This window comes from Danio aesculapii, chromosome 12 (assembly GCF_903798145.1).
Source record: "Danio aesculapii chromosome 12, fDanAes4.1, whole genome shotgun sequence".
Lineage (NCBI taxonomy): Eukaryota > Metazoa > Chordata > Actinopteri > Cypriniformes > Danionidae > Danio > Danio aesculapii.
Window position 1 is genome coordinate 32,408,791 of NC_079446.1, and position 26,240 is coordinate 32,435,030.

Sequence of the window (26,240 nt, forward strand, 5' to 3'; positions counted from 1 at the left end):
ATTGCACAAAATGTATCTGAATATAAATAAATTATCAATTTTATTGATCACGACAAAGCTTAATACTTTTAAACAGCCAACTATTTGCACTTAATAATTTATTTTTTAAAAGATCAATTTACAATTGATTTAAAAAAAATCTAAATTCAATTCTGATATCATTTACTCACTCTTTATTTGTTTCAAAAAACGTTGTCTTTCTTCTGTTAAACACAAAAGAAAATATTTTGAAGGAAGTTGTAAATATTGACTTCCATAGTAGCCTATTTGTTTTTCATACTTAGTCAATGGTTACAACTTCCTTCAAATTATCTCCTTTTGTGTTCCAACAGAATAATCAAACTCGTAATGGTTTGTAAACAGTTGAGGGTGGGTTAATAGTGAGCAAATGTTCGTTTTAGGGTGAACTATTGCTTTAATGACCCCACCTCTGGAGCCTACACTGCATCATTCACAATAAATTTACAAAACATTTAACGATTCAGTCAAGACAAGGGGCTGTTATAGGAGAATTGATGGAGGCAGAACTGGGTCACCAACTCTCCAAAGTCCTAAGAAAACTATGCAAAATATCAGCATTGAGAATAGTCCATTGTCCACGACCTGCTGCAGGAATGTCGTTGACCCGTCAGTCAGAGATGAAGATACCGCCCTCTAGTGCTTGAGAATGAGATTCAAACACATGTGGACTATAAAACAACGTTGGCCATTGTGGTCGAGATACCGATGAAAATACCTCGTAATGCACATTCTGACTCTTAATAGAATGATATAAGTGCTCTAGTTGTTATAGAAACGAAACTGTATTTTTTTCCCGCAGATTGCGTAAATGAGGTGAAATCATGCGAGCGTAAATAGGTTTGTGAATTGACGGCACTGAAGGTAATAGGTTGCGTACGCTCGTTGCGTATCGACGTGGATAAACGTCAACATGGCTGAATCCATGCGAGGAGCTGCTGAGAGTTGATGTGGCACAGAAGAACAGCGGTGGCAGTGAACTTGAGCTGAATAAATAATATTTATTGCACAGATTAAGGTATGTATAATGATATTTACACAATGTTGCATTACACGTTCACTTTTATTCAAATATAACGCTACCTCATGCATCTTTCTTTCTTGCATCATCCGGCGTGTCTCTAAAGAAAGTTAATAACGTTAGTGGAATAAGGCATGTTGATAATGTTTGTAATGTCTGTTTGTATACATTTGTGAGTTAGTTATTAAAACATATTAAGAATAATTATTAAGAACTTCGTATTTTGTTGAATATTATTGTTGACAACATGCTATTAAATCAAATTTCTTCTCGCGAAATAAAAAAAAGCCAAGTAAAATAATTAAATCACGTAAAACACTCATTATAAACACTTTCTGTTATGAAAGGTTTCAAAGAATAATGTTCACTTCGAATCTGAATTGAATGTAGGTCAGATATGTGTTTGTGCTGTACATCGAGCTTTTGTTTTCGTTTATTAATATGATGTCACATAGTTTATTTATATGAGGAACTTGCTTGAATTGTCAAACTAACTGAGTTGATTTGGTTAATATATGTGTAGAGTTTTGAAAATATCTGATGATTTCTGTTGTGCTTACAGTACAGATCAGATCATCATGTCTCTCCAGAGGATGTTCTCCTGTTCGCGGCTTTTAGCAAGACCAAATGCTCTGCAAACGTTCAGAAGAGCTGCTTCACAAGGCAAAAGTATGTAGTTTAGTACAAAGTTTCTCATAGCTCTTGAAAGAGAGAGAAATAGGTATTAAAAGAAATTGTGTTGGAAAACTGATTCTCTGTACCAGTGTATAATATTCTAGTCAATAGCTGACAGATGTTAAAGTAGACATAATGGACTACAATCTAAAGTAGTTGATTTCATTGACAATGCTCGGTCTGAATTTTCAGCATGTCTGTATCTCTCATTCACTGGGTCACTGCTCTTCTTTGAGTTCTGTCCTGTCAGCGTTTGGCTGTGCTGTCTCTGTCTCTGCTGATGTGGCAACCTTTACTATGTTATTTTCATTCATAAAGAATGCAGCGGGGTCTTGGTGGGCACTTTACAAGCTTGCAGCGGGGAATGGCTTGAACCATGTTTCTTTTTAATTGATTGATCGCATGGACTTTGTCAGATAAAAAGTATGACTGCATTTGGTAATTGTTAATGTGGTTTGATGTCAGGCATTGTTGTGCTTTGCATGGATCATTAAAATATAAAGCTAAGCAGAGTTTATAAGGATATTAAACTACATTGAACTAACTTAACACCCAATAATTGACATTTCAGAGTTAAACATTGTGTCATTGTAGTAATGAAATGATGTTGATGCTTTAAGTTTACGTTACAGTACCTAATAACACTCTCAAAAATGATCTTTTAGTCCCAAATTAAAAAACAAATTTTTACTGTACACTTTTTAGTGCCATTTAAAACAACATAGTTTAGCTTTTAGATATATTAATGCTCATTCATTAGGGCAAAAATCATATTGAATGTAAAATAACATTAATATAATAACATTATTATTAATACAATAATATATAAAAATGTATAATAAATATAACTAATATACATATAAATATAAATAATATCTAAAATATATTTCATTATTTATATCAAAGTAATATTCATATAAAATAATATTAATATAATCAGCTTCAGCTTAATGCTATTTGCCAGAATATTGAAAATAGCCAGAATACTGGCAATAGGATTAAGCTGATTACTTTTCACATTATGGATTATAATAACATTCTATTTGTCCTAATAAATGAACATTAATGAAAACATTAACATAGTACATTTTTCATTAAATTTTATACATTTTCTATTTATTTTATACAATAATTCATTTCTAATTATGAAATGAGTACAGTACACTTCATTGGAAGCTGATGTGATCATAAAATTATTATTATGATTAACTGTATATGATTGTTTATACGCCTGCTCCATACAGATTAGTTTACAACAGCAGTAAAAAAGCATAACAAATGTATTATTATATGAGTTAATTATTACTGTTATTATATTGGAGACCAGCATATGTTTTTTTTTATTTATTTTATTCATTTTTTTGAATTGCTTTCGTACAGTATAATATATAGCTTTTTTAAATCTGGTATCTGCTATCTGGTAGTTGCATATCAATATACATGGGATGGTAACAACAAAAAAATAAATAAATAACAGATTGAAAACAAACAAACAAAATGAATGGATAATAAATTAAATATATATATATATATATATATATATATATATATATATATATATATATATATATATATATATATATATATATATATATATATATATATATATATATATATATATATATATATATATATATATATATATATATATATATATATATATATATATATATATATGACACACACACAAATATTACAGCCACTAGGATGTGCCAACACAATCTTGAGAACAGCATATGGTTAATAATTATTATGTTTATATTTGCATTTTTAGCAGATACATTAACAATAGAGGAACTTTTGTCACAGATCCAGTGATAATCATCTTGAACATGCACTTCACATTTCCTGTTTTCTCTGCTTTTCTCTTGCCATTTCCACTCATATACATCCTCTCCTCATTATCCTTACATTCATCAGTGAAACATTCAGTGGATACTAGCACACTCCATCAATGCACTCATGGCTTTACTGCATGGCATGACTCCTCACTGGGTGCTTCCCTGGCTCTCTCTCCCATGCAGATCCCTCTTCCTTCCCATTTCACACACTCCATGCTGTGCGTCAGTGGAGTAATGTGCCTTTTTTTACAGTGCCGCTGGCACGGGCGCATGGTAAGTCATTCGCTCACCGAAGTGAGCTGCGCCAGGCCAAGAGAATCGTCGTCAAGTTGGGAAGTGCCGTCGTAACCCGAGGTGATGAGTGTGGCCTCGCTTTGGGACGACTTGCTTCAATCGTAGAGCAGGTAAATATTAGCAGAGGACGAGTATTTGCAAAAGAAATGCCTTGTAAAGACAAGCCATGATGCTATAAAATATTTTAGTAGCCCTTTTTGATTTTGGCACATTTTGATGTTTATATTGATTTTTGTTTTAAGGTGGCCGTGCTTCAGAATCAGGGTAGGGAGATGATGATCGTGACCAGTGGTGCTGTGGCATTTGGTAAACAAAGGCTGAGGCATGAAATACTTCTCTCACAAAGTGTCAGACAAGCCCTGCATTCAGGCCAGAATCAGCTCAAAGACATGGTGAGACATACTTTATAAACCTGTTAACAATATTTTGGGTTAAAATGGAAAATGTAACAAAAATGTAAACTTTAAAGTTAAAGTTGATCCAAAATTAAAAACTCCAAATTTACTTAAATTCATAGTTTTACAAATAAATCAGTTTTTTTAATTTTATTTTAGAAAAATATGATTGCATTACAATTCAGCCAAATTGTTAAAGTTTAAAAAGAGATTCACTGTATGAGGAGATTGTAGAAACTGGCCACATGATTGTTCACTTTAATCCAAATCTTCTGAAGAGACACAAATACTTTTGTGATTTTTTTACATTAACAAATAAGTTTCATTTATTAATATTAGTTAATGCAATAACTAGCAATGTGCAATAGGTGTTTAAGTTTATAATAACCTGTTAACATTAGTTTCTTTTTTATGCCACAAAAAGTCCTGACATAAAACTGACTATTTACATGTCTATTCATTAATGAAACAATTGTATTGGTGCAGCAGTTCAATTCGACAAAAAAATTTGATAATTGTGTATTATTAAAACATCTAGACAACATGTAGAAAGCACAAAGGAAGTTTCTATGTGGTTTCTTGACTGAGAAGAATTACTTCACACCGGATCTCTGCTAATCTGACGTCATGTGACTGCTGACAGATTACTTTCTGTTTTGATGAACACAACTGGTATTTTTACCTCATTTTATTTTTGCTTTGTTTCTATTTATCTTGATTTCTCAACTTTTTCTGGCTGATTTGAACTTCGATATTAATCTCATGAATGTGCAGTCATGCACAAAGATTAACAGTTAAGGTCAGGATTAAACATGAAATGTAGGTTTTTTTTCCTTCATCAGACTCTTGTATACCCCAGAACACTAATAGACGATACTTTTGTGTAAGTGTGTTTTTAATCTTATTGCAACATATGCACAATCAGACCTTTTTTTAATTTCAAGGTGCAAAATAGAAAGAAGGGGATACAGCATTATAACACCACCAGAGTGTGTAAATGATGTGTGAAATGAAATGTAACTTCTAAATGAACTTTCCATTCATGTTCAAAAGTTTATAATGCTAATGCTAGATTTTTTTTCTTTTAAGTCGTTGCCGGTTCTAGAGGCGAGAGCTTGTGCTGCTGCAGGACAGAGTGGCCTTATGGCTCTATATGAGGCAATGTTCACTCAGTATAGCACTTGCACAGCCCAGGTAAGCACACACACACACACATATATATATATATATATATATATATATATATAGCAACTTTTAATTTTCTGTGGTCTAAGTACATGATATAACTACATAAAATCTATGAAACATATAGGAAATATCAAAACTCAACATAATAATCATCAAAACAATCAACTCAATCATGCTAATGGTATGATTGTAATATGGCAACAAACTCAATAGGTAGGAAGGTGCAAAATGATGTACAGTACTGACTCTTAAACTGTATATATTTTGATGATTTTTTTTGTTTAATTATATCAGATCCTGGTAACAAACCTGGACTTCCACGACGACCAGAAAAGAAGAAACTTGAACAGCACTCTGCACGAGCTGCTGCGAATGAACATCGTTCCCATCATCAACACCAATGATGCCGTGGTGCCTCCCCCAGAACCCAATAGCGACCTACAGGGGGTAAATGTGGGTACAGAGCACAATGAATGGGGAGAGAGAATCTGTCCAGCAGCCTTGCCACCATCCTCTTCCTTCTGGAACTGCATGCTGGGAGGGGCCTTTAATGATGCATGCTGGGATACAGAGAAATACAGAGGCTTGATCTTTATCTTCTGCACTATTGCAGCCTGAGGGGTTTTTCTCCATTCCTGTAGAAACTGGAAGGAAACTAACATTACCTCATTCACACTATTGTTCCTTATTCTCTGGGCTCATCTATGCTTGCTCTATCATGCACTTGCTGCGGCTTCAAATGTGGTTCTTGTGGAATTCTGCTTTTTCATACACTAGATAGTCACTGTTCATCACAACTATTTTTATGCTAGTAGTTTAGAGGGAAGTGCTTATGCAGAATGATATATAGAGATGATGTCTTGCTTTGAGGGTGTCAGAAGACAAGGGTCACTTTCTTTAGCTTGCTCTTTTGAAACAGTGTTCATGCTCTGTATTTTTCTTTTTATACCGTAGGTTATCAGCATTAAGGATAATGACAGTCTTGCTGCAAGGCTTGCTGTGGAAATGAGGGCAGATCTCCTCATCGCTCTCTCTGATGTAGAGGGTAAGATTTCAGATTTAATGCATTTATCAGTACCATATTAGTCAATATATATGTTGGATTTATCTGTATCTATGGCATATTTACATGTTAGTGCATTGGTAAAGTTTGTTTAGAAATAAAAATAAAGGTATAATAAAATGCAAAAAAAATAGACATAATACATTCTTTAAAAAGAAAAAACAAAATGTCTCAAAAAATATATATTATTATATACATGAGCAATATTACAAGTAGCAGTGTGATATCACACTCGTAGCACTGTGATATGGCTGTATATCGGAACTGGTGGGACACTAAGGCACTCGGCCTGCGGTCTCGAGCCAACGTACGCCTTCCACCAGTGCCGATATACAGCCATATTGCACTGCTATGAGTGTGATATTGCTTTTATACAACTGTTTGACGGCATAATAATGTTTATATTTAAAAAATCAAACACGGGGAGTCTCAAAAACTCTTTTGTACGAGGAACTTCTTTTTTTCACCATTTATTCACATCTGCAACTGACCATCAGAACAGCAGAAGCTGTTGCTAACTTGCACGTCACTTTAGAGCTAGGAGATCACAACAATTAACTCAGAAAAAGCCAAAGCAGCACAAACACTGCCAGATTACTGTTGTGTTTGCGATAATGTAAAACGCGCATTTCTTCTTTTTATCTTTTTACTGAACTAGTCTGCAGTAACGAGAACAGGGGACTGATTAGAAACCGCTAGCCAACCAAAAAGTAACCCATGGTTCTACAAACATTGGCCAACACAAAATACATACATTCCTGATATCGGAGTCCCATCTCACACTCGATACACTACACTACAATTAGATGGTATAAATACAGCACTACAACATACAAAAGAGAGAGATCGATTTAGAAAGTCACTTACCAGTTTAACAATGATTTGATTTTGAACAGTTGTAGTTAGAAATGATGCTGTTTTTCTCCTCTAAGGGCTTATCATGCTGTCTCTGTCGCCATTTTGTGAATAGATAACGTCAAACTTTGCTTTTCTCAGTAAGACAGACTGATGGCCGCTGACATGTTGTCTCAGAAATTATACATTTTTAAAATAGGCACTATGCTTGTAAATAAACTGCATAGTTGCAATCTAAACAACTACTGTACATTCTTGACTAAAAAGCCTCACAAGTTATGTTGTCCAATAGCAGCAATATTTGTCAAATTGTTGAGTGTCCTCTGCTTGTCGCTGTATGTGGGTGGAGTAACACTGAAGGGTGAAGAGGCTGGACGAGTGCTGTTATTTGCAGAATATCGCACAGCTATCAGCCAATCAGATTTAAGAACTAAGACAGAACTGTTGTATAAATATATAAACAATATGCCTTTTCATTTAAATATGTATATAAATTATGTATATAAATACATTTTTCTTAACATAAATTGGTCTAAAATGACCAATTAAAATTTTTTTCCAGTTACATTTATAGTGTTACAACAGATAAAAAAAATGCCTAAAATATATCACAGCTCTGATATTATAAATTACAATAAGTTATTAAAATATATAACGATTATTGTTTTAAAATGATTTTTAATAAAAAAGTTATAGTTAATATGTAAATAAGCTAGCCACTTACATAAAAAAAAGATATACACTGCTTTTTATGTAGTTGCAATTGATGCCATCTAGCTCATTTTATGTCAAGAAATAATGCCAGACTTTTCATTTTGGAATGAAATCATAAACCATTTTACTCTGTGCTCTTTTGATCCTCTCTCCAGGCCTCTATGACAGTCCACCAGGGTCAGACGATGCCAAGCTCTTGGACACATTTTACCCTGGAGACCAGCAATCTATAACTTACGGAACAAAGTCTAGGGTCGGCATCGGAGGGATGGAAGCGAAGGTATTATTAACGGCTATCTGAGTCACTCAATATACTTCTTCCTATAGTAATAATAATTCAATTCATCTTAATTTCTATAGAGCTTTTACAATGTTGAGTATGTCGAAGCAGCTTAACATAGAAGAAGTTGTAGTAAATTGAAACTACTTCACTCCAGTTTTTAGAGTTGAAGTTCAGGTTCACTTAAGTAAAACTAACAGTCTGTGTAACTAACCTTTAGGTAAAAGCTGCTCTCTGGGCTCTCCAAGGAGGAACGTCTGTTGTCATTGCTAACGGTACACACCCCAAAGTCACAGGTCATGTGATCACTGATATTGTTGAAGGCAAGAAAGTGGGAACCTTCTTCTCAGAGGTCAAGCCAGCAGGTGAGTGTGCAGTGCTGAATCAGGTTTCCTCTGGTGACTCTGTTATGCTTGTTTGTTAAAAAAAGAAACTACTTTTCTTCATGCACAGGCCCCACGGTGGAACAGCAGACAGAAATGGCTCGCTCTGCTGGCAGGACTCTTGCTTCCCTTGAACCAGAGCAGGTTAGCTGAAATATTAAACAATTATTTTTAATGACTGGCTAGAATCATATTGTGTGTAATATTTAATAAGGATTTTTATACATAATACATTTGCTGCTCATGTATTCACACTCGAGTCCAGGTGCCTTTTTTCTCCAGTAAAAGATTAAAGGTGTGTTTTTTTTTTTTGTTTGTTTGTTTTTTTAAGCTAAAACTGTGGTCCTTGGCAATTCATAAGATTCTAAAGTCCATTGCTACTTTATACTTTAAAAAACACAGAAGCATTGTAGAAGTTGTGAGAGAAGTGTCATTTGAAGGTGTGAGACGATTTTGACTATTCTGGAGGTAATTAATAATATAATACCACTAAAACTGAAATGGTTATGCCATTTTAGAATGACCACAACTACGTTTCAGATGTACAATGTGCTCATCCTGCTGGTTTGTCTATTAATACACATTTTTATCATCACATGACCTCTTATAACAAAGATCACATGACTTTTTTTCTTTAATGCACATACTGGAATTTGTTTGGTAAAAGTGTTTCCATCATAGTTCATGCACATTTTTCATATCGAAAAAAAAAGTTTATTCTACTCTGTTATGTGCATACGTTTTTTTTATGATTTTCAAAAATAGCATTTTTTTAATTTATGCGCATCTTGGCATTTCCATCAACCATTTTTTTAATGTGCATATCCAAAATGCACATAAAAATAGGTAGATGGAAACATGGCTCATGTCTCCTGATTTTACATTGAAGTCTTTTGAAGGAAATTAAACCATGCTTAAGAAGACTGTGCTGAGGCTGTGTATTAAAAGCGATAATGTTGTAAATGATGTTCAGTTTTTTTGCAGATCAGTTGTTTCAGTTTGACTTAATAAGAACTTAATGTATAAACAGTAGCTATGGTGATTGATTATGTTTTCTTTTTAACTCTCAATGTTGTTGACTCTTATGAATCACGAATATCCACGGTTTCAGCTAAAAATGTATTATGTTGTATTGAAGAAAAAAAATCCCATACAGTACATCTTGGAGTAAATGTAGTCCAAGTAAATTACAGCAATTTCTTACTTATGTGAATCATTCCTTTGATGTCTGCAAGAAATCTAAATTGAAAACGTTTATTTTGCTTGCGCACATTGTTAGTCTTACACGCAATTTAGCTATGCAAGTTAATGGACTGGAAAATTCAGTTTGTTTTGGTAATCTTTAATAGAAATTCAATCATTTGCTTTCGCTCTGGAATGCCTGTCCTTTTCTGATGATGCCAGTATGACAGCTTTAGGCAAAACTTGCTTAGCCATGCTCCTTTATCATTCATTTCATGAGAGGAGCAGCACAAAAAAAAAAACCCACCCATACTAATTATTCAGTAGGAAATACCTCCGTATAGTGAAATAAAAGTCTGCAGCAAGTTCTTGTTCACCATCTAATGACAATATTTCATGTTGCACACCGTCTAGGGATAGTGCACAACATGAAAGACAATACAAAGAAAATATGAAATCTAAGATTTATTGGGGTTTGAATTCGGGAGCTGACAAGGCCAAAACCTGACCTTACCTGATCAAAAATAAAAGAAAATACAATTAACTAGGTCAAAAGGTTTTACAAATAAAATAGCGTCAAACTCCTTACAATCCCAATAGTATATACACTATTTACAGAACAAGCAACCACATTTAAGGGACAATCCAAAAATCAATATCAACAGGCAAAAAGTTTAAACAAGTCAGTGGAACAAAGTACCGCAAACACAAAACAAACAGTACTCACAAATCTCAGTAGTCACAAACTTTAACACATACAAAAACTCTGCACTATCCAACATACAAACATTTCAAAGAACACAAAGCAAGTGAGCAAAACAAGATGGCCGCCAAGGAAGTTATGTCATTGCTTTTAAAATACTGTAGGCCAATCAGGAGCAAGCAAGCAATCAGAACTGGCCAATCAGAGGTTTTCTAGGCAGAGCAGAGAGATTAGACATGACCACCACAGGGTCGTAACAATCTCTATCTAAAAATGGTAAAAAACAAAATGTCTACATCGATCTAATCATTCTGTTGTCCACAGAGAGGTGACATCATCTGTGCATTGGCTGACCTTCTCACTGAGAGGAAAGAGGAAATCCTTTCTGCCAACAAGAAGGACATGGAGAACGCTATCAGCACAGGTAACCAGAAGTGACTGCTACTCTCCAAACCATATGTAAAGAGATTTCTTTCCCCCTATTGAAGTGGCATATTGCAAAGTACCCTTTTTTTGTGTGACGTTACAGGTCGCCTGTCTCCAGCTATGCTGAAGCGGCTCAGTTTGTCATCGTCTAAGCTGAACAGTCTGTCCATCGGTCTGCGTCAGATCGCGGTGTCCTCTCAGGACAGTGTTGGCAGAGTTTTGCGCAGGACTCGTGTTGCTAACAACCTGGAGCTGGAGCAGATCACTGTACCCATAGGAGTACTGCTGGTCATCTTTGAGTCACGGCCAGACTGCCTGCCTCAGGTCAGCACACAATTCACAATTATGCATAAATAGTCATTTATTTTTGATCTTGGGTTGTTTGTGTTCTGTTTGTGAGTATGTTAATGTAAATGGGGGAAAAAAGCTCATTTTACGAGACACTTAGAATTCAATTATTGAGTTTTACCATTTTTGAATCCATTTAGCCATTCTCTGGGTCTAATGGGAGCAATTTCAGCTTAGCTTAGCATAGATAATTGAGTTGGATTAGACCATTAGCATCTCTCTCAAAAAAGACCAAAGAGTTTATAATAATTTCCTATTTCAAGCTTGCATCTTCTGTAGTTCGCTGTGTACCAAGACAGATGAAAAAATGAATTTGATATTTTCTAGGTCAATAGGACTAGGAACTTTTTGAATGAAATGTTAATGGTCACATCCAATCTATGCTAAGCTAAGTTAAAAGTGCTCCTGGCAAACTGGTGATTGGCTAAATAAAAAAGTAAAACTCTTCTGTTAAACTCTAGGTGAGTTGTAAAAGGAGCCTCTTTCCAAAACAGGTGGAGTGTTTCTTTGATGGGTTGGTCAGTGGGTGGTGGGAGGCCTGTTGACTGAACCTGAAAATCTTTGTAGTGTTTCAAACTTACTGTACAGTAAACAGCTTTATTTAAACCTCTCCTTAATGACACTTTTTATTTTTTTTGTTGGTCTCAACAGGTTTCTGCTTTAGCCATTGCCAGTGGAAATGCTCTTTTGCTGAAAGGTGGCAAAGAGGCAGCCAACACCAATCGCATCCTGCATGAGCTTGCACAGGAAGCCCTGTCTATTCATGGAGTCAAAGATGCCATCCAGCTGGTAAATGAAACACTTCTGCATTTGCGTATGTATATTGCTATGAAAAACATTAAGTGACCAAATAAAATCTCTGGATTTTTTAGGTAAATGTTTGAGTAAAATGCTCAGTGTAAAATGTTGTTTATTCTATAAAGCTTTGATAACATTTCTTCCCAATTTTAAACACAAATATTGTCTTTTTGTAGTTTTTCCTATAAGAAAATGACAATTGGTCGAAATAACAAAAAAAATGTATTTGTTTTATTAATAGTTAGGATTATTTCATCAATTGGTAATTTTTTAATTCTTCTGAAGTTAAAGTTTTAAGGAATCTTAATGTATTCCTTTTTAGGCCCCGTTTACACATATGTTTTTGTTTTAAAACGCATAAGTTTTGGTACAGTTACGCCATCCGTCCACACTACCTTGGAATTTTCGAGCCCTGAAAACGGAGCATTTTGAAAACACTGAAGAGGCCATTTTCAATTTAAAATGCTGCTGCTCCGTGTTAATGTGGATGGGGGAAAACGGAAGCATCTGAAAACAGAGGCGTTGTGGCTTTTTCCTCAATATTAAGTAGCCTACACAAAGTTTAGACTTCGCAAGTTTGATAGAGAAAACAAACTCCCAAGGAAACAGGGTCAATCTTCAAAGGGAACAGTGTTCTTTATAATGTCATTCGCATCACTCTGGCTACGTTGTTTCACTTAACAATAAAATGAAAACATGAAATAAGAAACTGTCAATTTTCATTTTGATATTAACAACTTAACAGACACCATAAATGTTGAAGTGTCGTGTAGCTGCATATTTATATGATCGTCATCTTCACTGTATGCATATTTATAACAAAACAGAGCCTATAACCTAACTCCCTGCTTTCGTTTTTATTGAAATATACGAAACGTATCTTGTCTCTTTTGCTGAATATCAGTTTTAATAATCAATAATGGCCATTATTAACGTACAATAAGTTTTTACAACATAGGAAATAAGGGCTAGCAATCAGTCAATGTGCAGAATCAGTGTACGTGGTTATATTATATATTCACTTATATTTGCGCTCAGCCAAAACATGTTACCTGAGAACAAGTAGTAGATTCAAAAGACCAAAGTTGGGGAATATGTTGTTGGATATAGACAAGAAGATGACTTAAATATCATGTTTAACTATTCCAGCGAGATGAGATCCAGCGGGAGATTCTTGATGAACTGTCTGACGTGCACAGCTCTCACCTGGGGTTCTGTCCTAAAAGCAGCTGCTGGCTAGAGCTAGAGCTCAGACGCGCGCATATGCTGCAGTGCGTGCCAGAGTGTGTGTGGACACGTGATGTGCATTTTCAGCATTGTAGTGTGGACGGAGATCTTTTCAGAAACGCTAGGTGAAACGCCAGTGTGGACGCCGTTTTAAAACTAAAACGTATTAGTGGACACAGGGCCTTAGTGAATCTAAAATGTATTCCTCTGATGGCAAAACCTGAAGTCATTGAAAGGTGTTGATATGTGACAGGTGAGCACTCGTGAAGAGGTGGAGGATCTGTGTCGTCTGGAGAAGATGATTGATCTGATCATTCCCCGCGGCTCCTCGCAGCTGGTCAGAGATATTCAGCGAGCAGCCAAAGGCATCCCTGTGCTTGGCCACAGTGAGGGGATCTGCCATGTCTATGTGGACCACGAGGCCAGTATTGACAAAGCCATCAAAATCAGTAAGGGATTTACCATGTGTTTTTTTTTTTTTCCTACAGTTCCCTTTAGTCATTGAGTTTAATTTTTGATTATAATGCTTCACATTATTGTTGTCAACTTGATACTTTACTTTGTGAGGCCGAAAATCTGTTATAATATTGAAATAATGTTGTCGTACTGAAGCAATATTGAATCTTAATATTTTTTTTGGTATCATGTCAGAGTGAGAAATTGCAGTATTATGACAACAGTAGTTCACATTTCATGATGGTTTTCTCTCTAGTCCGAGACTCTAAATGTGACTACCCTGCTGCCTGCAACGCAATGGAAACTCTGTTGGTGCATCGAGATCTTCTCAGGACTCCAGTATTTGATCAAATCATTGATATGCTGAGAACAGAACAAGTAAGACTCCATATGATAATATACATAATATGTCCTTCATTCTTAAAGGCACAGTTAACTCAAAAATGAAAATGGTCATTATTTACTCACCCTCCACTTGTTTCAAACCTGTTGCCTTTATTTGGTTTGTGCTTAAAGGAATGTAACCAAGTCTGTCTTTATCTATTTCTGTAGAAGGCTGTTTCTGCCTCAGGGTGATAAAAACAAAACATGTAATGCAAATATGTGCAAGCATTTAAAAAATTTCTAATAATTTTTTTATGCTTTTTAACAAGGTTTATTTCCTACATAGGCAGCAAGGCAGATATTTTTTTATAGAAATTTGTAAAAACAATAATATTGTCAGATATTGGCATTTAATATAGGTTAAAAAAAATGTATTCCATTTTTAAAAGAAAATCTTAATATGCAGTTGCATATGTACAGTATTTGGTGCTAACAAGTATACTATAAATGCAATAAACTGTTGATTCATTCTTTGTGTAATTAGTTTCAGGATACAATGAGTACGTTTACATAGACACCAATTACCCGATTTTAAATACGATTTAGACAATACTCTGATTAAGAGTCTACTATGTAAACAGCGTTTTCTTTTTCTTTTTTTTTTCTTCAAATTAATTTAATCAGACTAAGGTCATAATCGAACTAAACAAAAAACTCATTAAGATGTGGAGTATGCCGATTTTTAGTCTCATTATTCAGGTGGAGTACAGACATGTAAACGCCTTCAAACTGTTACCGTCATGTAGGATTTTTATTTTGCGACACGATAGTCTATACACATACTGCTGTCTGACATCATTCTCTGCACCTACCGAGTGAGTGAAGAACCACCGACACCTGCCTCGCAAAGGTTTTTTCCCCCCATACAGTGTGCAGTATCAAATTCCATTAAAACTACACTCTTCCAGCAGTTTATACTTGCATCCAATATCTCGTTTGTCAGGGGGGCATGCATGAAATGTTCCTGAATGAAAGTGAAAGTGCCAAACTGCAGTTATATTTGGCAAATTAAGAATGAAACACCCAAAATTGCATGAAATGTGCATAGTGTGGTGACGCAATGACGTTAATTGAATTATGTGCTACAACATGGGATCATGAAAGGAACATTCAAAAAGCATCTCATGTAAACACCTTAATCCTATTTTTTTCTTATTCAGATTAAGGCAAATAATTTGATTACTGATTTCAAGTTTAAACGTAGTCATTGAATAAAAATAGATGAAAAAATCTACTTTATAAAAGTATTTAATTTCACTCGGAATTAATTTAGAAGAAATCCTGAGTTTCCTTAGAAAAAAAAAACAAACAAAAAAAAACATAAAAATACTAAACTTTTATGTCTCAGAATAAGTTTTCTCTCTCATTTCTTTGCTTATTTCAAAATGATAATCTACACTTCTGAGTATATATATATATTTTTTAAAGTCATTGTTAATTTAACTCTTCTAGGTGAAGATTCATGCTGGCCCTAAGTTTGCATCATATCTGACCTTCAGTCCATCAGAAGTGAAGTCTTTGCGTACAGAGTATGGAGATCTGGAGTGTTGTATCGAGGTGGTGGATAGCATGCAGGAGGCTATAGATCACATCCATAAATACGGCAGCTCACACACTGATGTCATCGTCACTGAGAATGGTAAAGCTCAACACACACCTGCTGTGTAGTGGAAGATAGTTGTTGCGTGTCATGAATCTAGATACTTTAGTGTGTCAGTATCCTTGTTACGAGCGTTATCCATTTTTAAGCTGATGTTAACTGTTATTAGATGCACATGTTTTAAGGCAAGATACAAATGTTTTTGCAGGTGAACATGGCCAAAAGAAGTTTTCTAAACTGTTTAAATCTGCAATTACCCATTGTTTAATTAAATATGTGCTAATTTGCATGCATTTCAAGTACAAAAATCTGAGAATTAAATGAAGGCAAATTATTTTACTATATACAGTGCTCAAAATAAATAAGTACACCCCATTTTGTAAATGAATAATCATTTAATGTTTTCATATATTTTATCCAATTCTCAGTGAATATAGGAGATATATTTGGGTACATTTGAACAAAATGATTTATTAAATGGGTATATTTCTTAAATATTTTAGTCTCCGAACATCTTTAGAAATAGAAAGATAATGCATTTAAACTCATTGCGAATTAATTTGAAATATTGCAAAAAAAAAACAAAACAAATGATTCAACAAATTTCTATATATTATTATATTATTTGTTTCTCTTGGTTTTTTTTTTTTTTTTTTGCTTTCTTTTACCCCCTTAACAAACATTTGGGCTACTAATTTTTTTCTGGACCGTAATTATTATTTCGTTAGACTAGCTCCTGATTTGGCTTCAGCACTGACTATATGCATCTCAAAAGTTGAAAGGTGAATTTAGGTCATCTCCTTTGTTACTCCATAATTAAATACTGTCAACAGCCTAAAAAAAAAAAGTTGCCGTTTTTGTTATTTATATTTTATATATTTGGCAAATTTATATTTCACCATTTGTAAAAACTTTCAGAATATAGATATAAACACAACTATAAAACGTGGTGTTAGTACTGCTAAAGTAGAGATTTTTCACAGCCTTTTAAATTAATTGACATTTACGCCCAAATCACAAAACTGTCAGTTGTTCTCGCCTTAAGGACAACTTGAATTGCTGTGCTGTAGTGCCATCTAGTGGAAAGATTGTAATCTCTGCTGAACATGAATTGACAAAGCAATGCATTAATGAAGTATTTCTCCATACTCTGTAGAGGACACAGCAGAGCAGTTCCTCCAGCAGTTAGACAGTGCCTGTGTCTTTTGGAATGCAAGCTCTCGGTTCGCTGATGGATATCGGTTTGGCCTTGGTAATTATTATCTCTTTTCCATCAGTCTCTACGCACAAAATTTTTGAAATGTTGACTTTTCATCCTATGGTAATCATGTGGTGCTCCGTAGGTGCGGAGGTTGGCATCAGCACTGCCCGAATTCATGCCCGTGGGCCTGTGGGGCTGGAAGGGCTTCTCACTACTAAGTGGGTGTTACGGGGCGAAGGCCACACAGTGGCAGATTTCTCGGAGCAGGGCAGCATGACGTATCTGCATGAAAATCTACCAGTGGCACAGCTCCTTCCTGGATACAGAACCACCAGCTAGAGTTGAGAAGTAAATGCTTCTGCGCTCAAGGATCAAATACACATCACCTACTTAAAACCCATTTAAAGACTCCCGTGAGGCAATGTGTTTGGAAAATCAAATGAGGATGGGCAGTCAAACACGTATATTTAAAGGGATAGTTCTCCCAAAATAATAAAAAAAAAACCATTTATTCACCCTCAGGCCATTCAAGAATGTAGGTGACTTTTTTTTTTTTGGTTTGCATAAAATAAGCAATTATAAATTAAAAAAATAAATATAATAAATTATATAATCAATAATTTTAGCAAAAATTGGGATGATTTATTAAATCTAAACAAATGGCTGCTAGCACTTTCATAGTTAAAGACATGCAAGCAGAACAAAGTTAATACCCATCGTTTCTGATGGTACGTTGAGGTCTAATCAATTTTAAATAATTAGTTTATACAAGAAACTGAGCATTGTTTAGAACATTTTTTCATTTATTCACACGATTTTGCAAGCAGTCTTGAGCATTTATAATGATGGGCAATGGACAGATGCAAACTAACAAGTTGTTAGCAATGGAAAGAAAGGTCGTGTGAGTTGTATTGTTCTTCAAAATGATACATGTGCTTGTATTGGATGCTGCAACTTGTAGAAAGTAAACCACCTGCATACATCATTATGATCATTATGACCATACTCTAGACTATTTTCTGTGCCTACAATTTTAATAATGCACAGATGGATCATTTTGCTTCATCAGATTTGAGTATCGTCAGGAGGCACAGGTACTAGTTTTGTTTTGCTTGTATCTGGTATTTAACTCTGAGAATGCCAACTAACCTTTTTATTGTTCTACTAAAGAAAAAACCCACCCACATTATATATTGAATTTCCTGAGGGTAAACTAGAAGCATTTTTTTAGGTGTTCTATCCCTTTAAGAAGCCTTTAAAGCATAAGTTAAAGCAAACTCCGTTCCTGAAGGGCTACAGCTCTGCACAGTTTTACTCCGACCCTGATCAAACACAGCTGATCATACTAATGAAGGTGTTCATGACTCTTTTGAACACCTCGATTATTTGGATCAGCTGAGTTTGATAGGGTTGGAGCAAAACTGTGCAGAGCTGCAGCCCTCCAGGAATTGAGTTCAAGACCTATGCTTTAAAGGCTTCTGTTTGTCCCATACTTTAGACAGTCTCAAGGGCCAAAGAGTTCACCTCAACCTTTAGTTAAATGTGTCTTGGTTTCTGTGTAAATCAGTTGAACCTAGCTACAAAAAAAGTCAATGGCACACAGATGCATAAGGGATTTTACTGCAGGCTATATTCATGTTGTCATTTTATGATTTGTGCATATTTTCCTTTAAATAGCCAAACGTATCATGATCACGTTAATTGCAATGACACTTCCGCTCCAATACTGAGACCTACCGAATTGCCAATGCTATATTTATGTAATATTTAAGAATAAAATTTGGCATTTCAGTACAATAATCCCTTTAATCATAGCATTAAATTAAATGTGTATTACAATATGGCAGCATATTTTGTACACAACTTCAGGTTTAGAAAGTAAAGTATTTTTTATTTAGTATCGTGCTTCTCATGTAGAATATAACATGAGTACTAACTGAAAAAGATAACTGTGGAGGAAAATATTGTCATGTACCATAGTGTTCCACCTATACAATTCAGCATAGGAAAAACTGTGTTATTAACTTAAAAAAAACATCTGTATGCTGCTTTTGAAAAGAGGGAAAAAAAAGGAAAATCAGTTTTCCTGTGCACCACTTCTCAATTTACAAATTTCTTTTGCTTTTTAATCACAAATACTGTGCAAATCATTTCCCTATTGTAAAATCCACCCGGGATGGTGATGCTTACGGCGTTCTGAAGTTGTTCACAATTTTTGTATGTAGAATAAATGTCTTTTTTGTACTTTCAAACAGCTTCTGGATGCATGATTCGATGCGCAAAGACCTGAAAGTTTAATTTGTACCTGAAAGATGTTTGGAGAAGCCGACGAGTATCCGGTGCCGTTCTGAACTTGATTAACAATCTTTCGTAAGTGCAGTTCAGTGTTGGAAACATCAAGAGGCTGTTCTGTAGGGATAGAAAGAGACTTGCCAAGCACTAAGTGGGACATGGAAAAGTGAAAACAATACTACAGAGGATTAATTATGTTGCTATTAGGAAAGAAGAGACTGTGAGAAGACTGAAGCTTGCCATGAAAGTGCCAGTGCCTTTTGACTCACAAATTCGTTTTATTCTCCAAAATGTGCAGTTCGTGCTCAATGAGCCTTCATCAGGAACTAAAAAGATGCAGAGATGAAGAGAAACAGAGTCTTATTCATGTGTTATTGTGTTCCAACTTTGCTGCGTAAGATCTATGATCAATGGCTGTTTGGGATGAAAGAGGTTAAAAATGCTCAAATGAGGAGAATGTTACTGCCAAAACAGAAGACAAAAGTACAGGTGCCGCTCTATGAAAGGGAAAATATTACTAATGTGCAAAGGTTATGTTGATTTTTCAGGTTCGACTTTCATTTTATTTTATTTCTTTATTTTTTTTTGCTTACAAGTGTTGACCCTAATCCTGCTGTTTTACTTTAACTGTGCAGTTTTTTATATTAGGACTGCTAAATAATTCTTGATTTGGTATTAATCTGCTTATCCGGACTATTACAGTGAACTAAAAGAAAACCAACCAATTACAACCATTTTGTGAAATTAACTTTGACTAAAATACATTAAATGGGGCTGTTAAGCAATTAAAATGTTTAATTTAGTTCAATACAAAATATGATTCATCATTATAATTGTAATCCAACCTAAATTTGAAATGACAGCCATTATGTTAAATGAGAAATGTATTAAATAAATAGTAGATGGCTTTATACACTCACTGGCCACTTTATTAGGTACACCTTACTACTACTCCTGGGTTGGACCTTCTTTTGCCTTCAGAACTGCCCTAATCCTTCGTGGCATGGATTCAACAAGCTACTGGAAATATAAGATTTTGGTTCAAATTGACATGATGGCTTCACGGAGTTGCTGCAGATTTGTCCCAAAGGTGCTCTATTGGATTGAGATCTGCTGACTGCAGGCTATTTGAGTACAGTGAACTCATTGTCATGTTCAAGAAACCGGTTTGAGATGATTCTTGCTTTATGACATGGAGCATTATCCTGCTGGAAGTAGCCATCAGAAGATGGAACACTGTGGTCATGAAGGGATGGAAATTTGCATTAACGAGCAGTTGGAAAGGTGTACCTATTAAAGTGGCCGGGGAATATGTATGATATTTCTTTCATGTTCTGTAAAAGAACCAGTGACCTTCATGCTGTGAGGCGACAGCGCTACCCACTGCGCCACCGCATTGCAACTGCGATGTTAAAAGAGCTCAAACAAAAAGGTCAGTCCTTCAAGTAATCAAATCTACCTTGCACAGATGTAACAGCACTGCAGGATCTGTTTCCTTTAACTAAATTGCCATACATCTCTTTATTTCACCACTGAATATTTACAATTAAATCCTATATTTGACATTTCTGATTAATCAGAGACCTTGATTGAAATTAATGCGTTTAATTTTTTGAGTTGATCAATGACACCAGTGTACTGGAGCATTTATGCACAAAAGTGCATACAATTTTAGGGGAATAACTGTATTCTGATGTCTTTGGCTTGCATTACTTTCAGTTTCTATTATGCATTATTTGTCCTAATTAAGGCATTAAATTAAGACACATTAACGATATGTACACTAAAAAAAAATCCTTAAAATTTACTGTAAATCACTGGCAGCTGTGGTTGCCAGTATTTCACCGTTAAAAATACGGTACAAACCGTAAAAGTAATTTCTAATTTTTACAGTAAACTACAGTATTTTACTAATTTATAGAGGTAGTCTGTCTGTATTTTGAATTACCAACATCTACACATTTTTTGTCAGATAGACAGATTGACACGTTAACTCAGCCATATGCAGGTGGTAATGAGTAAGTTACAGAATGATCCAAAGCTCATTACTAACAACTTTTCCCACAAAAAGAAAAGTGAATTAGTCTGTAGAAGGTGCTAAGTGTCATTCATGCAGCTACTTAACACCTGTATGGTAACATGCATAAAATTAAAGTCATGAAACATTGTTTATCAACATTAGATGCAACATAAATCTCTAATGTACATAACTAATGGGGAAATAACTAATAAGATCCATTATAGCATCAACAAAAATCATAAAAAGAGATGTGCCGTGCAGGGAATTCTGGGAAAGTCAATTTACGGTTATCCGCCGTATATATTAAGGAAACAAACTGTTAACCAGGTTACGTATTTTTACTGTAGCTTTTTTACCGTTTTTTACCTTTGAAATCACAGCCATTTTTTTACAGTGTACAGAAAACCTAAACCTTTTAGCAAATTGCCAAGAAAGTAATTCTCATTTTCATTGTTTAAAGGTGCCGTATGTAAGAATGAAATAGGTGGTTTTCCAACAAGGCAACCCGGGGTGATGGAATATAATTGGCAAAACTGCCGTTGGGCAGGTTAAAATTACCAAAACAAAGAAAGGGTTCCTGCACGGAAAATACATTTTCAAAGCAGAATATCTGACTTCAGCATTGTTTTTCAGATAAACAAGAATGTTCACTTAGCATGTTTCTTAAATATCAGCAAGCATATTATAGTATTTTAAATGCTTTAGAATAGTCATCAACTTACTGTACATACAGTACAGCACCTTGATGCACTAAATTAATAAAATCTAACTAATAAAAAAAAATACTAAAACTACAAATAAAATGAATATATAAAAATGATTATAATATAATCCTAAAATAACACTGTCTTGAAGGATACACAGCACATAAAGGCCTAACTTGAGAGTTTAAGGCATTTGAGTGAGAAATTTGAAACTCATATTTTTGGTCTTTCCTTGATCTTTAGAGACTCCAAACGTGCTCCCTGCAGAGCTCCATTTTTTTAAATCAATAATTAATCGTCAAAGTTATTTATTCATTTCTATCTTTGCCAATTACGAGCTTCTAATTAACAATTTCAATAATTGATATTTATCTCTGAAAGAGCTGGGTATGCGCACCTTATAAAAAATGCATGAGCTGAGATATGGACTTGGTTTTGTTTTGTGTTCTGAGAGAGAGCCGCGTGCTCGGGGCGAAGACCAGGCCACTTTGACTTTTCCTCTTTGAGTCTGCGCTGCCCTATGATGTGCTGCTAATATGGGGCCTCTTTCAAGGGCCCAAAGCGTCTGCTAGACATCATGTGATCTTATGAAAGTCTTCTGTGCTCCCATCCTCAGATACCCCCTTTTTTTGTTCTTTAATAACTCTGTTCAAAGAACGAGCCGTTTCCTTAATAATTTTCTTTTGTCTCTCAGGCTCGAGCTGACGTCATGCATGATCAAGGCAATGGATGTGTGCTGCGTGTACAACATTTTTTGACATGTTTTCATTCATTTCATGACAAACTGGTTTGATTTTAATCAATTTCTCCTTTATTTCCAGTTGTATTTGCGAAAGGGAAGGGTGCAGATAAAATACACAATTTGCACGATCGTCAATGCCAAAGAAGACAGATAGCGCTGCTTAAAGCGAGGCTAAACGGCAATTGCGCCGCATTACAAGAAGCATCACAAATACATTGAGCACAACAGATCCACAGGCCCCGAAGGTCAGACATGGTCATTGCATGGACAGGCGGTGCTGTCGACACATTGGGAGAGGTGTTTGCGTGGATTTGGATCTTCATTTGGGGTCAGTGACGCGTCGCAGGGAGCCGATGGTGGGACTTGGACTTCCCCACTCGATGTACCTCCTGTATTCGCCGGGACGCAGGAAGAACTGGCGACCAGAGTAGTTGGGGTGCTCATGGAGGATCCAGTAGCCCTCCATCACATTAGCTGAAGAGATGTCACCATTGTGGAAACGCTGGCGCAGATCAGGACAATCTTCATTCAGCTCCATTGCCTGACCACCAAAATCGGCGCGCTCAAAAATCTTCATCCTGTAGTTTCCAGTGTACTGTGGGAGAAAAAATGTGTGTTTTATTAGGTAAAGTCTATGGTTTTTCTTTTGTCTGCATAAATATTTATGAATCTTTTTATTTAAATGTAATATTATATATTGTTTGATTAAGCAGACATTATGCTCATTGGATCAGCCAATAGTGTGAGTTTGGGGTGGGCCTGTATCTATTCATCCGACCAATGGGTGACCAGGTGAGTATTCAGATAGGGAAACTTGTTCGGAAACAATAGATATTTCAATATTTTTTTTTAATGATTAAAGAATATGATAATAAAATAGCACTGTCCTGGATGATACATGGCACACACATAAAGGCTTAACTTGACAGTTTAAGGCATTTGAGTGAGAAATTCGAAAGAACCAAACCCATCAGTACAGCCTTAATTGAACTAGAGGCAAAAACTCATGTCATTGCTTGATTTTTAGAGACTCTAAATGTGGGCCGATATCTATTCAAATGACTAATGAGCCACCAGGTGAAGTATTCAAACAGGGAAACTTGTTTGGAAACAGTAGATAATAATAATATCTACTGTTTTTTTAAGATTAAAGAATATGATACCAAAATAACACTTCCCTGGATAATACATAGCACATAAAGGCTTAAAAAGTTTCAGGCGTTTGAGTGAGAAATTTGAAAGAACCAAACCCATCAGACTTTCACAGTGAGTACAACTTTAATTGAGCTTTACTAAAGGTGAAAACTCATATTTTTGGTCTGTCCTTCATCTTTAGAGACTCTAAATGTGGGCCTATATCTATTCAAACAGGGAAACTCGTTTGGAAACATTAAACATGTTTAAATCTTTTAAATTATTATTATTGTGAAGATGTTTTTAACTGCTACGTAAATTTGTGTCAATAAACTAATCTACAGTTGAAAGTAAAGAATGGTTTTGTTAATTGGGTTGGTTAAGTGGTTGGAGCCAAGATTGTATTTACAGATGTATCTAATATATCTACATAAATTAATTACAAATGTAATTTAATACCAGGGTTTTAAAATGCTAGTGCAATGTAAAAAATACTCAATAAATTTATTGTAAATGGTTATTTAAATGTTTTTTATCTAATAGAGCACATGTATGACACTGCTCACACAATTATGTAATCAAAGCCAATCATTTTTTTATTAAATGTAAAATTGTGTCTTTGTCATTCAAAAACCATTCAGTTTGTTTTTTAGAAGCCAACACTAAAGTTTGTTCTTCTTTTCAACCTTTTTTAATAATAATACAGTATCCTTTGTTGAAAAATCCTTCGTTTTTTTTGTTGTTGTTGAAAAATTTTGCAAATACTGTGCAAAGAAGGTCTGATACAATCAGCAAAATTGTACAAATACAGCAAACATCAGATTTTTTAAAGACTAAAATCGAAAAATAAAGCAACATTAAAAAAAAACAACTACTTAAGCTCATATATAAGTCATCTAAAACTTGATGCAAATTGTAGAAGTATTACATCATGCTTTTTGATTGATACTTTTGAAACAATAATACTGTTTTCTACTACAGCTGACTGTACAGTACTCACAGCAGGAACCACGCGGCAAGAGCGAATGCAGTCATTGAATCCAGCCCAGTGCTGGAAATCAGGGTATTCACCCTTGAACAGCATGTACTGGTATCCAGAAAAGTTGGGCTTCTCATAAGCCACCCAGCTTCCACTGTCTACTCGGATGGAGTTGCAGCGATTAAAGTGGGACTGCATGTCAGCGCAGTCTCCAGTGCAATCATAGTGACGGCCCTGGAAGTTCTTCTCTTCATAGAAAGTAATCTGTTGGTCAATAAGAATAAAAAAACAACGCAGGATTACAGGTATGCTTTGCTAATCACACTCTTTGCTAATCACACAGACAGACAGTAATGTACACATTTTTCGGAGCTTGTATTATTCAGTTTAGACATGCTAAATTGGTTCTTGTCTGATTTTATAATGATAATCTGTTGGTAATATCTGATGTGGCTTCAAGTTTATAATTTTATAAAAGTATCTCCATCTTTTTAATATATATTTTTATCTCTGTTTTTTATAATAACATCTCCTCCTGTATAATTTACAGACACAATTTGGTCACTTACCTTGGACATTGTGACTGTTCTCTGAGCAGACCAAACCATTTCTGAGGTCAGGACCTCTTTATAGAGCCGGCATGGATCAGGGCTTTGTGTGACTCACAAAACTCTGTCTGGTCAGCACAATGTGTTGTATAGAGTGGATGCGACTGTAGATCTGCCGTCGTGTGCCCCCCTTTGTGTCTTTTTTTCTTTCACTCTTCAAAGACAGCACCACTGCACTTTTCAGCGCTTGACAAAAAAGTTGCGAACTCTGCTTTTAGTTTAGACATGTAAATGGCAGGGCTCATAAATGAGGATAAAATGCTGGAATATGAATTTATTTCAATTTTAAATTGGGTTATGCTATTATTTTAACGCTCCCTTTCTAGGTATTCTGACTAGACTATAAGTAACAATACAGATTATTGTAATGTACTGGTAACTCTCATTAGAAGAATAGGGTTAGGATTAGTGATGTTTACTTGTAACAATGTTGGAACAACAGTAATATATTGAAATCTTAAGTCGCTTTTATTTTATTTTTTTATTTATTTAGTAAAGAAAGTAATGTGAAACAGTTTTTTTTTTGCATTTTGTTTTTATTTAATTATTTATTTTTAATTTATTTAAATTTATTATATATTTTATTTGTATTTTTATTTATATTTTTATTTATTATTATTATTATTATTATTATTATTATTATTATTATTATTATTATTATTATTATTATTATTATTATTATTATTATCATTTACCAACACTGCTTGCA

General features: G+C 34.8%; 2 protein-coding genes across 6 annotated transcripts; one reads left to right on the forward strand and one right to left on the reverse strand.

Moving 5' to 3' along the window:
- The first annotated feature begins 896 nt into the window (after positions 1-896).
- On the forward strand, positions 897-19,304 carry aldh18a1 (aldehyde dehydrogenase 18 family, member A1). Of its 3 annotated transcripts, none has more exons than XM_056469318.1 (18): positions 897-1,036; positions 1,602-1,708; positions 3,808-3,959; positions 4,092-4,241; positions 5,334-5,438; positions 5,727-5,885; positions 6,387-6,477; positions 8,220-8,344; positions 8,565-8,709; positions 8,798-8,871; positions 10,937-11,036; positions 11,142-11,362; positions 12,038-12,175; positions 13,665-13,860; positions 14,124-14,245; positions 15,704-15,890; positions 17,008-17,103; positions 17,195-19,304. In XM_056469318.1, exons 2-18 carry the CDS (start codon positions 1,618-1,620, stop codon positions 17,389-17,391), a joined length of 2,349 nt encoding a protein of 782 aa, XP_056325293.1. In that variant the 5' UTR covers positions 897-1,036; positions 1,602-1,617; the 3' UTR covers positions 17,392-19,304. The 3 variants fall into 3 exon arrangements, with proteins under 3 accessions (XP_056325293.1, XP_056325295.1, XP_056325294.1); XM_056469320.1 differs by having other exon boundaries at positions 5,727-5,879; XM_056469319.1 differs by having other exon boundaries at positions 1,607-1,708.
- Positions 19,305-22,993: 3,689 nt separating this feature from the next.
- crygmx (crystallin, gamma MX) lies at positions 22,994-25,501 on the reverse strand. 3 transcript variants are annotated; one of them, XM_056469498.1, is made up of 3 exons: positions 25,493-25,501; positions 24,948-25,187; positions 22,994-23,405 (listed from the first exon to the last, which is right to left on the reverse strand). In XM_056469498.1, exons 1-3 carry the CDS (start codon positions 25,499-25,501, stop codon positions 23,130-23,132), a joined length of 525 nt encoding a protein of 174 aa, XP_056325473.1. In that variant the 3' UTR covers positions 22,994-23,129. The 3 variants fall into 3 exon arrangements, with proteins under 3 accessions (XP_056325473.1, XP_056325472.1, XP_056325471.1); XM_056469497.1 differs by having other exon boundaries at positions 24,945-25,187; XM_056469496.1 differs by lacking the exon at positions 25,493-25,501 and adding an exon at positions 25,303-25,318 and having other exon boundaries at positions 24,945-25,189.
- Between the last annotated feature and the right edge of the window lie 739 nt (positions 25,502-26,240).